General features: G+C 34.4%; 1 protein-coding gene and 1 long non-coding RNA gene across 5 annotated transcripts in view; one reads left to right on the forward strand and one right to left on the reverse strand.

Annotated features, from left to right (window-relative positions):
- The first annotated feature begins 1,170 nt into the window (after positions 1-1,170).
- Positions 1,171-10,611, forward strand: LOC134848048 (uncharacterized). Of its 3 annotated transcripts, XR_010162889.1 has the most exons (4): positions 1,171-1,412; positions 2,092-2,296; positions 7,292-7,819; positions 10,255-10,611. It is a non-coding gene; the product is annotated as an uncharacterized LOC134848048 (long non-coding RNA). The 3 variants fall into 3 exon arrangements; XR_010162887.1 differs by lacking the exon at positions 1,171-1,412 and having other exon boundaries at positions 1,630-2,296; XR_010162888.1 differs by lacking the exons at positions 1,171-1,412; positions 2,092-2,296 and adding an exon at positions 2,669-4,529.
- LOC134848047 (U5 small nuclear ribonucleoprotein 200 kDa helicase-like) overlaps positions 10,599-15,564 on the reverse strand; it is a 77,289-nt gene continuing 72,323 nt past the window's right edge. For both annotated transcript variants that reach the window (XM_063865381.1, XM_063865382.1), the window contains 3 exons: positions 13,004-13,252; positions 11,554-11,831; positions 10,599-10,995 (listed from right to left, as the gene is read on the reverse strand). In XM_063865381.1, coding sequence (XP_063721451.1) covers positions 11,586-11,831; positions 13,004-13,252 — 495 coding nt within the window. In that variant the 3' untranslated portion in view covers positions 10,599-10,995; positions 11,554-11,585. The remainder of the gene's footprint in view (positions 10,996-11,553; positions 11,832-13,003; positions 13,253-15,564) is intronic.

Raw genomic sequence — 15,564 nt, forward strand, 5'->3', positions numbered from 1 at the left:
TGAAAAAAAAATTGACTAAAGTTTGTACTCCAGGAGTTTTTCTCTAAATAAACTTCGATTTTTATCTAGAAATTTGTAACCAATTTTTTATTGCTGTCTTGAATTCAAATCCCATAAATATTTTGCACCTATGAATTTTCTCTGTAAAGTAACGAGGGTTGAAGAAGGCCAATTTGACCAATTTGGAACAATTCACCCGCGATTTTTGCCTTCAGCGCGTAAGTGCAGATTTGATCCGTCATAGAAATTGTTTCAAATTGAATTGAGGCTAAGTTTTTAATCCTTTTTTTAGTTCCCAATGTGAAAGATTTATCTTTTGTATTTTACTTAAAGTGTAGAGGATGATTTTTACCAAATCTTTAGAAAACATTCTGAAGTTTTTCTCTGTTTTGTAATTCATCAACTTCTATAATGTGAACAAAGCTCTGTTCAATTTAAAATGCAGGCGGAAAATTCAGGGTTTTGCGAGCAGTCTTGATTAGGCTTGCTTAAATATGAGCATTTTTGTTTAAATTTGAATGGATGATGGAGAAGCGGCTATTGTCTCCGCCTATCTTTCAAAAGATCGGTGGTTTGAGGGACCGCCCTGATCCGGGCATGTTGCCAGTGGGTGAGGCTCAGAAATTCAAAAACCATAAAAATACCAGGTAGTTCTTAAGCAGGGGTAAACGCACATTGACAGCTATAGGTAAATAACAACTCGCATATTGGTTCCTTGCCTCGTGGAAAAATGGTTTTCAAAATAGTTTTTCGAATATTTTCCTCGCTGAAATGCTGTTTTTTCTTTATTTTCCGATGATATAATGTCAAACTTGCACAACATCTAGTATTATAAGTCAGACTGCATTGCAAACAAATGGTTCCCAGAGAATTTTTTGTTTACCAAATTAAAACAGCAAAACAAACAATAAGTATGCCACTTGATGATTTATTTTTTCTTTTATTTATGTTGTTCATTTTATGTTTTTTCTTGCCTTAATATATGTCGCCTCCTCCCTCGGGATGCTAAAAAATGCAATCCTTGGCCAAGAGAGGGACTTTTTGGCGCTAAGATGCCACTAAACTCAAGTTCAAAACTAAACTGTAAAAATTTACCGCTTATGTGTATTTTTTGTACTTAGCTTAAATGCTTTTTCAATTTTTTCATTATCTCCGTCCGATCGTGGCTGAAAAGCGGAGATGGCTGGATGGCTGCGCGTATTGTATGTTGGCGCCAGGATTCTATAGCAAAGTATTGTTATCAAGACTTGGTCTGAAAAGTGCTTTGCTGAAATTGATAACAGATCGCCAACTTTACTTGAAGTGCCTTCAAAAACACTCTTTAAAACACGCGCTCACATTGCAATTGTTCAACTCCGATCCGGAATTAAAAACTTGCCAAGTTCTTAACAATCTTCAATTTCCATTTTTTGGTTTCTTTTTTAACCTAACGTAAACTATTGTTTTTGACTTTTTGAAGTCAAATCAAAAAATTTTTGCAAGTCAAATTATATTTTCAATTTAACCATGCTGTGCTAAAAAAACTCAATTTCATTAAATAATTTTTATAAGTCGTAAATGAAAAACTTTAATCTGGAGCAAAATGAATGACTCAGTTCTTTTTTATCTTTTCTCAGATGATTGAAAACGCCATTAAACTAAAATACAGATCCAATATTTCATTCAATTATGAAAATTTTCCTTTAATCGCACTTTTCAAAAAAATAATAATAAAACGGCCAAAGAACGTGAAAATTGTGTGGACGCAGGTCATTTTGAATCCCCAATTTCGATTTAGTTTCCAATTCTACTTGATTCTATTTTGGCGCTTTCTTTGGTTCCCCCTGGGATCTTGTGATTTATTCCTAATTTTCCCACTTAATCTTCAGCCCTCATCCTCGCGGGATTTGGGCCCCGAGAACAGTCCAAATTGCATTTATTGCATGAAGGATTATCTATCAACAATCAATTAATTTTGGGGAAGCATTAAAGGGGTAAGAGCTACCAGGAGTAAAAGCCAGAAAATGGGCCAAAAAGGAGCCCAGTTGATTTTAAAATAAGCAGAAAATAAGCCAAGAAACACGAAATTAAGTCACTTCTTATTAAAATCAGGTCGATTGTTATGAAGATCTTTTGTGGTTTCAGTTTACCTTGAACATTTATCTTCACTTGTTATTTCAAGTTACTGTCCATTTCGTTTTGCACTCCGTATGGATCAGAACCAATAACAGTTGTCATTTAAGACCATAATAAATTACACATTTTTATTGCAAATCATTGGCCTAATTGGATCACTGTGTGCAGCATTTTAACGGTGGTAAGTTGTTGTTGGTTCACGTTGGTAAACTGAACTCTTCAAAGAACTCACGCGCTCCAAATTAGAATTCACGGGACGTTCCCCGGTGTAATATTACATAGCGGCATTTGCGGATATTGATTAAAGTATTAGTATTGGCGTTATCGTCGCTATTTTATACTTTCAACACCTTGCGAGGTTTACCTGGGCTATAATCACGCTAGATCACAGGGTAAACTTGGGAAGGAAATTTCCACAATAACCACCGGACGCATTTAATTTCTAGACTGATTTTGCCTCTGATGATTACAATAACCAATACTGCTTTCGGTTTTCTGTTTCTTGTTAAGCTCAAACTCTATAGTCTTAATTTAACCATTTAAAGGTAAGAAAGTCAGATTACAAATTCTGGAATAAAAAGTCGTAAAATTTTGATCCGTCATTATAGGTAAAGTTAGTTTTAGTGTTTCCTGCACGGCAAAAAGTCTCATGCCTAGGAAAAACTGAAGTCTAGCTGACTAAAAAGAAATAAAAGCAAATTTCCGGCAACTCTTATACGTCACTTTTAGAAGTACGTATAATTGAGTTTTAATATTTTATAACTTCGTTATTTGATACCTTGATAAAATGAACCAACTCTTGATTAGGACTTACGAAAATAGTTTTTTTCATCGGGTTTCTAAAAGTGTTCCCATCTGCGATGCTTTAAAAAATTTCAGATCCATTATACTCTTATGCTGATTGTAAAATGATGAATATTTAATTGAGCAAACTGTGTTTTTGTATCGATGGAATTTTTTCCAAATTGCTTTTATTTTATTTTTATAAGGCTGTCGTTTTATCTTTAATGACAATTTGCTTTCAAAAATTATCATTTATGTTTAAAAGCGGAACGCATTTCTTTGTTCAAAAATCTTGGGGCATTTCCAAAAGCCACAAAAAATTCAATTTAATTCGTTTCACTTCAATAAAATATATTGAAAAAGGCAACAAAAACGCAAAATGGTAGTTTATTCCAACTAAAAAAAATGTTTCCTTTCCAACAAAATCACATTTTATTCCATTCACAATTTATTAACAGTTTCTATCAAGTTTTGTAAAAAGCTCTCTTGTCAGTTTTCAAGCTGAGCTAGTCTGAATATATAAAATCGCATTTTCTTATAAATCTTCAAAATTCTGAAGCCTTGTTTTTATGAATACATTTAATCAATTTTGAAGTTGATTTCTCTTGATTTGAGATCCAAAGCAGCCTTTTACGCTGATTTGAGTACTAATTAAGCCTGTCTGTTTCCCCTCCTAACAGGTAACGCTGTTAACTTGAGAGTTATTGCACCGCAAGTCGGAAATTAGTCCAACGTAACGGGGGAATTAAGGGTCTTTGGAGGGGTAAGGGGTGCTTTTTTCGAAGGTAACTGAAGAAACGGGATATCCTTAAACGGGTAAAATGAGGGAAATTAATTTCCGTGACTTTCCAATTTTCCTCAATTTTTGAGATTTTTTTTCCTTTTCGGGACGCTAAGAAACTCCTGTGGTGATCTTAGTGTTTAGCAGAGAGTCAAACCTTGTCTACGCATCCCATTTTCAAAAAATTGCCTCGAGGAAAAAGAAGGGGCTAAATGGTATAAGATCTTGTTTTCCCACCGCGTTAATTGGCTTGCTTTGTTCGTTTCCCAGTTAATTTTGTCTTTCATGACACTATTTGGTCTCTAGCAGAAAATGTCGTCTCTTCAAGACGCCTGCTGTGAACACAAAGGATGCTCTATGTCACTTACAATTTTCTCCGTTCCAAAAAACACCGAAATAATTAATTCCTCGCTCCTTTTTCAAAATTGTTCCCTCCCTCCCTTAAGTTCAGAAACATTCGCAATTATTGCATCTTTTTCACCACTTCATAAGAAAGGTAGCGGCAAAAAACGCTGATTGCGCGTTGCACCTCTAAATTTAACCCCACTCTAAATTTACTCTTTTTGCCCCTCCCTCATTTTGTATGATTTTTCTTAGGATGAAATTTTCAAGTATAACTGGGCAAACACCACGGTGGAATGTGTCAAAGTTAGCCTTTATTTTCCATCAATACTTCAATATTTTATCCTCCTAGGCTTGGTACGTTTGCATAAACAGTGTAAAAATTTGGTGCATTTTAGAAAATACAATCGAATTTACGCCCGCCGTACACTTGTTTTACAAGCTATGACAAGGATTAATCTTTTTCTTACATTCGACTCCCAGCATCCAAGTGTAGGAATTTAAACAGGTCAGTAAATCAAAATTAGACCATAAACATCGGAACACTTTTTCTGAGTGTTCTTGAAGAAATTAAATGGGAAGCCTTCTTCGAGCAAAAACTATCCGCTTAGCTCAACCGATTTGGTTAGTGTGCCATAAAAAGCACATTTTGATGAATCATAACAAAAAGTAACAACAAAAAATTACTTGGTGCAATGTAAATGGTGTTCCGACCTCTGACATGGTGTTCAGACCTCTGGTGTTCCGACCTTTGCTGTTCCGACCTCTGGTGTTACGACCTCTGAAAGATTTGTAATCGAGTTTTTTTTTCAGTTTAGAATTTTTTTCTTAATTTTTTTTTTAATTTAGCGAGTGAAGCAAGCGAGTAGAGAGCGTAAACCGTTTCAATAATTTTTCACACTAAAGCTTGATGTAGTAATTTACCAATACGAAATCAAAAAGTTGTATAGAAGTTAACCTGAAAATGGAAAATAAATTGTTTTCTTTTTTTGCCTTTAAAAAAATAAGTTTTTGTTCCGACTTTCGATACGAAAGTAACGGAATATTTGTGCTCAGGGTGGGTTTTTTTTCTTCAGACAAATTTCGACTTTTTAACTAGCCATTTTTTACGGAACTTTTTTATATCATTCAAAAGGTATTGTTGTCCTGAGCTTAAATTTGAAAAGATATTTCACCTGTGATTATTTTTCGTAAAGTTATGAGGGTTTAACGATTGCCATTTTGGCCATTTTGACCAATTTGGGACAATTAGCGCGCGATATAATTCGCGCTATTAACGCGTAAGCGGAGATTTAAACCGACCTAGAAATCCTTCCAAATTGTTTGAACGAAGCTTGTTTGCCATAATTGATTTGTTACAAGGAAAGAAATCTAGCTTTTTGTACTTTATATGGCGTGTGGGGGGATGATTTTCATGAACAATTTCAAATTTTTGAAAAAAAAATTTCATTTTATTTTAGTTCATTTAATTTTTTTATGTTATTACTGCTGCTTCATAAACCTTAAACGGTAGTCGGAACATTCAGGGCTTCTCTCTGATACGAGCAGTCTTGTTCAGTTTTGTTATGCTTTTTGAATAATGCATGTTTGGAGCTCATCAGGTCCTTAATTTCATGGATGATTGGTTTCAATAAAAGTTCATGATGGTAGGCGCAAACTTAGGATTTTCTCGAGGGAGTGAAATTTCAAAAAAAAAACGAAGTTGGTCAACATTTGATTTTCTCAGCTCTCCGCGAACATTATAGAACCGGGACCCCTATGATGCAGGCAAGTTTTTAAAAAAAAAAAAAACTCTGCCAAGTTTTTGGAGTTTTGACCAAAACAATGAATTTTTTTTTTCAACGAGCGTTCACCCTTAAAGCTAGTATATATTGACGCCTAACGCAACTTTAGAGCAGTTTTAGTATTGAACTGACAAAAATTAATGTCATAAAAAGTATCTAAGGAAGTGTAGGGCTTTGTGGTCATTGTGGCGGTCAATTAGTCGAAATCATGAGGGGGACGCTAAATTAGCTACTGATGGTAGGTCGCTTGATTTTTTTTTGATGTGTTTAGTGGTTTAAGGTGTATTTTGAGGTTTGGGGCGTACATACCACCCTGATAGTTTTCATTTTGCACCAAACAATCTAGCTTAGAAGCGGTATTATCCATGCCTTTCTCTCCTCTCCCAGCTTGTTATGCTAATCTGTCCGGTTAGAGGAATGGTTTGACTGAAATAAGTATTACTGTTTTCAGAATCGGTTCTAATCCCAGCCTCGCTTTTTGATTTCGAACAGGTAATACCATCCGCTTTTAATAACTTTTATCCACCCACCGTACTTCACAAAATGCCGCAGTCGATCACAACATAGCCTTTAGTCCTGATTTCAAGCAACACTTTTGGATTTTAACTTAAAAGCACGTCAACTGTGAACTTGACTTTCTTAATTGTTATTATTGTTATCAATTAATTTCTATAAATGTTTACTTCGATGATCTTAACTTCGCAAATTGTTTTAGAAACTAGGTGAAAATATTTAATCTATTTTATCATCCGATTTTATTTTTGAAATTTAGACTGCACTGCACCTAGGAGTTCAAAAAGCTCATTCATGGCCGTTTTAATTTAGAGCTCAAATGTAATGCTCAAGTTCGCCAGCAGATTTAGGATAAAGGGGGGACGCCCCCTCCCACCAAGGATTCGACCCCATTGCCGACTCAAATTTTTGTACTATTTTAAGATCTCCATTTTTGGCTGACGGACCCGTATTTTTTTAATGGCGCCTTTGGCGCCAATATATACTAAGGCTCTTTTTCCTCCCCCCCCCCACCTGCAAATTTTTACATGTAAATTTGTTGTTCATATTGTCTGATTGTTATGAAAATTTACATGCAGACTAATAAGGCCACGACAAACATATTTGGTCCTCATACTCAACCTCGTAAATCCACTCGGTATACCAATATATTGAAGCTCGTGTGAGGTGGGGGGGGGGGGAGGAAAAAGAGCTTATACTAAATTTGAGAGGGAAACGTGCGCCGAAAAAAGCGTTTTTGCGGTCAAAATTTTCCAAAAAGTGCCCAAAACGCTTTTTTTGGTCGTTTTTTTGAAAAATTTGCCTGTGGCGCAGAAAATGTGGTCAAAATAGGTTCTTTATAGTGATTTGGGGGAGCTCAGAAAATAAATTTGGCCGAACTATAAAAAAAATCGAAAAACTTTTCGAAATTGTTTTGAACATCTGCCCCCTCGAGAAAATCCTAGACCCGCTCATTCAAGTAGCTTATGTTTAGGATTCAACAATAGAAAGTTAAAGAACTAAATTTACACGGGTTCGATTATTCAAAAAACGTGAAATTCTAGTTAAATGGGTTGATCCCTGAATAGTAACAAAGTACGAAACTCAATCAAAACGATCATGGTCGACGTATTTACGGTTATTCAAGTTGTCGCCAATATTTTCGTCCCAAACGACAAAAAATGTTCCCCGTGCGAAGTTCCATCCCTGAAAAAGTTCAATTGCGATTGCACAACAACAACTATAAATTGTGAAAACCGACGAATAACTTCTCTTCCTACCCTCGAAGACGGTTGCATCTTCAAAGGCACTACCGAAATCAGTTTCGCCAACAACGAAATATCAAAAATTAATCACGACGCTTTCAAAGGACTACAAGTCAAGGGGTCGAGTTCGGGCCAGTTGCGACTCGATTTGTCATCCAATAGAATTTCATCAATAGACGAAGAGAGTCTGAACAGCTTATCCAAGTTCACGAGCATTGATTTGAGTAACAACAAGCTTCATTCTTCATCATTTAAAGGTATTCAAACTTATCAATTTCAGAAGCGAATAAAGATAGCATCCCTAATTTAAAGAATAGGTTGAGTGATATTTCAGAGAAGAAAAACCGCTTTCACATTTCTAGTCCAATTTTGAGCAAGTTAAATCTAAAATAGATAAAATAACATGAAAAACTGATGTAATAAAATAAAATGAATTTTTTTCTTCTAAAATTTGGGAATTTTTCTGTGAAAATCATTCCCCCACACGTCATATAAAGTTCAAAAGGGCAAAGTTCAAAAGGACAAAAAACGTATGGCAAATAAGTTTCGTTCAACCAATTTGAAACGATTTCTAAGATGGATTAAATCTCCGCTTACGCGTTAATAGCGCCAAATATTAATTGTCCAAATCGACCAAAATGGCAATCTTTAAACCTCGATAACCTTACAAAAATGATCACAGATAAAATATCCTTTGAAATTTAAACTCAAGGTAACATTAATTTTTGAATGATATAAAAAATTCCGTCAAAAAGACTAGTTAAAAAAAACGAAATTAATCTCACACCGTTCACCGCTGAGCCACAGTGCTATTATATATCGAAAGAGAAGATACTGTTCGCAAACAGAAACAAAATGAAAAAGAGAGGGGCGTTCAACAGTGCTGAAGTACAACAGTGCCGAAAAAGTCGGAAAAGTTTCAGAATATTTTAAACGCATTCTCAAAAGAGCGGCAAACTACTAACGCTAATTAACAAAGAAATTCACTCCAATTTTGGTTCCAAAATGTCTGCAACTGCAAATTAAACAATTATTTTGACGATAAAACGTCCAAGTGGCAAATTTTCTTGCTCAAATTCTCAAAGTGTCACTTTAAGATTGTTACAATCGCATTTTAATTTTTGATTGCCGCACTTAATACGTTGAAATTTGTTCAAATTTTTGGCTCTGTTAAACAAATTTTTTTTTTCGGCCCTGTTTTACTTCGGCACTGTTGTACTGCCCCCAAAAAATACATCAACCTACTGAAAACACTCGCTCAATTTAAAAGAAAACATCAATTTTTTTTCAAGTTTACTTTAGTTGATAAATTTAAGACAAACACACGCCTTATGTATAAAATGACCAGTTTTTGGTGTAGTAGAACCGGATTTATTCGCCCTTTACTCAAAATTTAACCGACAACTGAGGAACAGTGCGCACTATTAGTCCCAAATTAGTCAACTTAATTTTTAAATCTCATTTAAAGCCCATTTAAATTTTCGGAAAATGATAACCGGCAAAATTACTTTTAATTTGGGGCTCAATGCATCAATATTTTTCAACAGGTATCATCAAAGCAGTTAATTTTCCTACATTCATCAGCATTTATTTCAATTTTCTGATGAACTATTCACATATAATATAGCAAAACAATAAACCAAAAAACTTGCCATGTAGATTTGAGAAAAAATAGTCCAATTAAACATAAGTGTTTTCTAATGTTTTTATCGAGACAGCAATCAAAACTTAAAAAAATTTTCATTTTTTCCTCATCTTGGGCTGAATAAAATCATGGAAGATTAGTCAAGACATAATCTGATAATTTTTTCTAATCAACAAAACTTTTCCAAAACTTACTGAAAATATTTTTTAAGGGTTAGCAAATTTCCGCAAACTTCACAATGTTCCCAAATGCAAAATATATTTTAAAAACATACTTTGAAAAAGTTCGGTGAGACAGCAGATGTTAGCCGAATAGTAATAAAATAAACAAGGATCGCATATTCCTGTGCAAGCAGAACAGTATTCTGACCACTCTTTAAAAAACTACAAAATAGTTTTCTTTCAAATTAAAGCTTTTTGGACTAGGTGTGATGAAAGGATGGGACTGAAAGCTATAGTTAAGCATTTTTAACAGTCGTAGTAAAGAAGGCAAATGGGACAAAAATGTGTAAAAAATCAAAAAGTAATTTAAAAAATTTAAAATTTTTTTATCTTCACTTGGATTTTGAACTGTTTTGGTTCTCAAAATGGCGCTTAAAACTCGAAAAACTTAGTTAGTTTTCTTAAAATTAGTTTAAAGGGCTTAAAATAGGCATAGTTACTAGAATTAAGCATAAACATGCTATTGTAAACGACATAAATACTCCTGCTCGCTCGAGTTAAGATGAAAAACCAAAATTTTCATAGCAGTTTTTCTTGAGGCTGGGAACTTAAATGTTTTTTTTTGTCTTTCGAATCACGACTGTAAGGGCTTTAAAATGATACATCCTTCATTTTTTTTCCTTGATTATTTGTGGTACCCCATGGTGCGTAGAAAATAATGAAAAAACAAACACACGAATACAAAGTTCCTGCCCAGTTTCATTGGTCGGATCAAAAAGTTAATGAAGTGATAGAAATGTTTTCATCCGTAAAAATTCTTTGTAGTTACTCAAGTGAACTTAGTTTGAAGAGATCTATTTGAAAGTTTTCAGAGTTTCTCTTTTAGGTGACTATTCACGACTTAAAGCATTGCAGGAGTTTGATTTGGGCAGAAACTCTTTAGACAACGTTCCGGGTCAATTTTGCCAGATACCTCATCTTCAGTCGATTCACGTTGATGGGAATCCGGGAAGAGCTTTTCAGGATACCTCGAGTTGGCGTGAACTTCCCGAAGATTTTTGGGACAAAACTTGCCTATCATCTTCAATCAAAATTTCTCCAATTCCAATTTTAACACTCATTATTTCATTACTTATCAGTTGCTATTTAGAGATACTTGTAATTAAAAATCTATAGACATATTTAAATTTTAATTTCGTATCGGTTCTATCTATTTTGTTGTTTCAAAAATTTTATATTTAAACGTTTTATTATCTAACAGAATAAGTACAGCATCAAAAACAACATAAGACATTCAATCAACAACACTAGGAATACAGCATAAAAACCATTAAGCAACCGAAACCTGCTTTCTGTTCGCATTTAACTAATGAAACTAATATTTTGTCCGGTGGCTTTATGAAGAACCCATAGGTCTTTATTTTCTCGCATCAATCAACAATCGAATATCGAAAATTGTTTTTTTTTTCAAATATAATCTTCAGCCATGAAATAGTTTCACAGCGTTATGATTAATTCTGGAAAGAGTTTAACTCCATTTAGTTTTTGATCATTCCATTGCACTTAATGATTCTCCGTGATTCGAAGCATGGCATCGAAATTCTATCGACAAGAGATGCGATGCTTCCTTGAAATAGTCAAAACATCCAATTGCTGCTACTTCAAATTCCCGTCAAAAATCATTAACAGCAAAGGTGTGCCACTTAAATCCAATTCAATTTTATTCAGTGGAATAGCGAAAAACACATCTGCGAAGTTGGCAACCAACATTCTCGATTCTAATGTTTTTAAAGATATAACAATTGGACTATATGCTATCTTTTCGAGCAACCTTGATTCTAATTTTTTAACCGAGTTTCAAAAGATCTGGCTCATATTGGATCTCAATGTCAAAAATTTCAATGTGGCCAAAAATAAACGTTTAGTCGGAGTAAACGACAGATTCGATTAAAGTAAATAACTTGAATAAAATAAGCGAATTGGATTAGTTAGTCTTAGTGTAGCAGAAAATTACATCTACATCTATTTCGAAGAAAAAAGATATCACTTTTTAAGCTGCGCTGCAATCTTTATTGATTTAAGCTCTTTATAAAAAATCGGATGTCCTCATTTTCGAAACTAAATAAAACGTGAATAGTTTCGTGGAAAAAAATTGAGGCAAAAAACAGCATTCGGATGTTTTCACATTCTCTCAGTTTTCCAAAAGACCTCTTCGTTCTAGTCCGAATCCGATCTGTGTCCTTGACCTCCCGAGTGTCTCACGTCAATCGTGAACTTATACTCCTGATCACACCCCATGTACGCATCACTCATGAAGTATATTGTATAGTTGTACTGTCCAGCGGAAGGGGCTACGAAATCTAGCTTCACTTTTGCCTTCTGCGATAGGGTCACTCTTTTGATCGAGATGAGAGAGTTCTTTTTCGGGTCTCCAATCACCACCCACCACCCTTCTTCTCGTTTCTAAACACTTTCACTCTTTAGATACCTTTAATCTTGGTTGACAAAAAGATTCACACTTCAAACAAAGGTGAACAGGAGCTTCGCACTGTTTGTGATTCAACACAAACAAAGCATGGCAACCATGCCGTCAGAAAGTGAGACAAAAGCCGCTGAGCCCAAATAATTTTGAAATAACAAAAAAGACTATTTTTTTTTATTATTTGCATAAGATCGTTTTAGCTTACCAATTCAGACAACTGCCAGTGTTGCATTCGTATCGAAACAAAAATTACGCAGCGGTAACTAAGTCAACAATACTGAAGCAGGCACCAATTGGACCGAAAAAAATGCCATAAAAGATATCAATTATTTTGAATCACGAAAATCGAAATTGATAATAATTAATACAAAGGCGAAGCTGCGATTCGCAAAAACAAGCCAGACAACAACAAAAATCAGCTGCTAAATATAAATAAGCCCTGGAAATTAAAGCTTTTCCTGCTACGGATTCAAGCATACTGAAAAAAACTGCAAATGCTGTGGAGCTAAAGTGGCACCAAATACAAATAGATACATTTTTTATGCTTTTTTGGTTCATTTGATGAATTAAAAATGCATCAACTGTGTTAATTTATTACTAATCGATTATTAAAGCACATGCTATCAAAAACCCGTAAAGGTGCCTCAAAAATGGCACCAATATTTGCGACTTAGGCTGGGAAACAAATCATGGTCGTACTATTAAACTACGCTCGCTACATCTCGCAAGTGTAAACATAAAAACTAGAGCCATCCAGACTAACTTTGCATGTAATAAATTGGTAAGCTCAAGGCCAAATTATGCAAAAGATATATTGAGTTGAAAAGTTTCGGATGGAGTTTTTAATTATTGTAATGTTGTTTGAAACAAATAGCTTTTATCGGTTCATTTTATGACTGTAAAATACCGAATATTTTTCGCCTTCCGAATTTCAAAAAACAATATATCACCATTTTCACTTTTGTTATTGGAGAGCGTGATTTTCCTTCCATATAGCAAATGAGTTTAAAGGCGCTTTAAAATTGAAAATCGAAGCACAAAAATATAAATTTATCAAAACTTAAGTAACTAAGGAAAGTGAAAAACGCATGATAACAAGAAAAACTCAATAGAATTTTCTCAATTTTATCAAAAAATCAATAGACTTTCTCACCTGTGGGAAGAATGGCGCAATCACAGGTCCTACCACCTCTTCCTCTCTCTCCAAATTCACATTCAGCTGCACTCTACTGCCAGGATGGATACTGTTCGCATCATTGGCCAATTCGTGAGTCAGCTCTATGTTTGGGTATCTGTTCACGAATCGGGCCACGTCTGCCATCTGTCGTTCAGAGAGAGAAGATAACAGCTGGTCTCGAACTTCATCTTCCAGGTCCATAACATCAAACACACTTTCTACGCCCTAAATTGAAAACACCGCTACTTTGATTTTATAATTAATTCCAACTTGTGGGCAATACTGAAGCCTTGAAAAGTTTTATCGGTCACAAAACAGCATTTTAGACATATTAGATTTTTTGATATAGTTTTTACTTAGAGAAACCTGTGAGAAAATTAAATCCGACGTTTCAGGTAAAATAATTTCGTCCAGACTCATTGACTGAAAAGGATATTGCCAACAATTTTGCTTAAGCTATACTAACAAAAACGCCTCATACTGTAGAAGTCCTGGGTTTTTCTAGGATGAATTTTTCCATGGATGAATTTTTTCCAGAACAAAACATAGCCAACAGACAGTTGGAAAGAGTCAATAATGACTTGTTCTTTGAAAAAATCTCAATTTTCCCTCTTTAAAGCTCTTTGAATTATTAGAACAATTTATAATTGAAGTTTTAATTATTTTTTTAAATATTAAAATAACTCAATTTGAGAAAACTGGATCAAAAGGTAGTTTTAATTCCACTGCGGAATGTGAAAACTAAACTCTACTTTCGAAATCAGCAGTCAATCACTTTTTGTGACCTTAACACTTTTGCAGTTCAATAGATGAGTCTGTTTTCCTTTTAACAACGGATATGAACTTAACTTAAAAAAGGAAACAAAAGTCAAACCTCAAAACTAAGCCTGAAAACTTTTCCTGAAAAAAAAACGAAAAAGAAATTATTGCGACCTATATAAGAGTCCGAACTACGTTCATCGAATCTTAAAACAAGATGGCGTTAAAGTTCTTTGAATTTCCCGAACAATTTTTGACTGACACTTTTTTGACCAAATTAATACAATTCGAGAAAACTGGATCAATGGGTGAAACTTTTAATTAGCTAGGAAATTCGATAATTAAAATAGTTTTTCGATAGTAGTAATCGATCACGTTTTCTTTATTTTTACACGTTTGTTGTTCAACAATAGAGTTTTCCTTCCTTTCAACAAAGGAAATGAACTGAACTTCAAAAGTCAAACCGCGAAAAAAAAAATTGAAATGAAATCTTTTAGGACCTTTCCTGAAAAAAATCACCACATATCTCCGACCTAATGATTAGGAGTGCCACTCACGTCCTCGCAACTGCGACACGGTCACTTAGAAGTTAACTAGTGGCCCAGCTAATGCTAGAAGTACCTGTTTTAATAATTTTAATCATATATTGTGCTGATACGTAACTTTCAAAATTGCAAAAAAAATGGACGTTACGCAAAATCTTAGTTATTTCTCTGCTCAAGTAGGGAATTAGCTGCTTGTTTAAAGTAAAAAACTTCTGCTTGCTCTATCAATTGAATTCTTTAACTCATATTTGGCTGGGTAGTTTTCAAAAAAGTGAAAGATTCCCAAAAGACAATCAAAAAATGAAAAATTTAACTTTTCCTAAACCCATAAATTCTTCTCTGCTAAAGCATGGGAACATACTCTTATTCAGGGAAGATAACCACGCCTTGATTGTAAGATTCAACTGTTAATATGAGATTAAGCAGTTTTCGAGAATTGTGATAAAATTTCTTTAAAAAACGGTTAAAGTGCAAAAAATGGATTTTCCCGAAGTGCATCTAGTTTTTTCTATAAAAAAAATAAGGAGAAACAGATCACGCAGGGAAAATCTAAACGCCAAAATAATTTAAATGAACTATCAACCTCAGAATTAGCAGCTTATCAACCTCAGAATTAGCAGCTATCAACCTCAGAATTTGAAGAAAAGAAGTTACCAAAAAACGGTCAAATTTCAAAAATTGGACCTTGTTTCAGGACACATATATATTTTTCAAAATGCAGGACATGGCCGCTTGCTCCGGACAGATTTCTATAATTTTTTCTCTTTCGGTTAAACCCTCAATCTCTGACTTGGCAGGTTAATTTCAGAAGTTTTGAAAATTAACTAAAGTGTAAAAAAAAATCAGCTTGTTTGAGGCCATATTTTTTTTCTACCAAAATTAGGAAATAACCACTTGAGAAGAGGGAGATCCCCATGATTTTTTCTTTTGACTAAAACCTTCATCTCTGATTAGTGCATTTAATATTTGAGAAAATGAAAAAATTCAAAGCAAATAGGTCAAAAATCGGCCTACTAAAACTTTCGAAGGCCTTAGACCGTAGGGTCAAATGAAAAGAGACTAGCGAATTATGCAGGCACATGAAAAAGCAGTCGGTTTGTCAATTGGTACAACTTTTGGACAAAATCCTTGCAGCGCTTCGCAAACACTACTGAGAACATGACAAACAGCAGCGCTATAAAGAGCGATGAGAAAAAGTCTCAAATTCAAACCTACGACCAACTGCCAGCTGGA

The sequence above is a fragment of the Symsagittifera roscoffensis genome, chromosome 6 (assembly GCF_963678635.1).
Source record: "Symsagittifera roscoffensis chromosome 6, txSymRosc1.1, whole genome shotgun sequence".
In the NCBI taxonomy this organism is placed as follows: Eukaryota; Metazoa; Xenacoelomorpha; order Acoela; family Convolutidae; genus Symsagittifera; species Symsagittifera roscoffensis.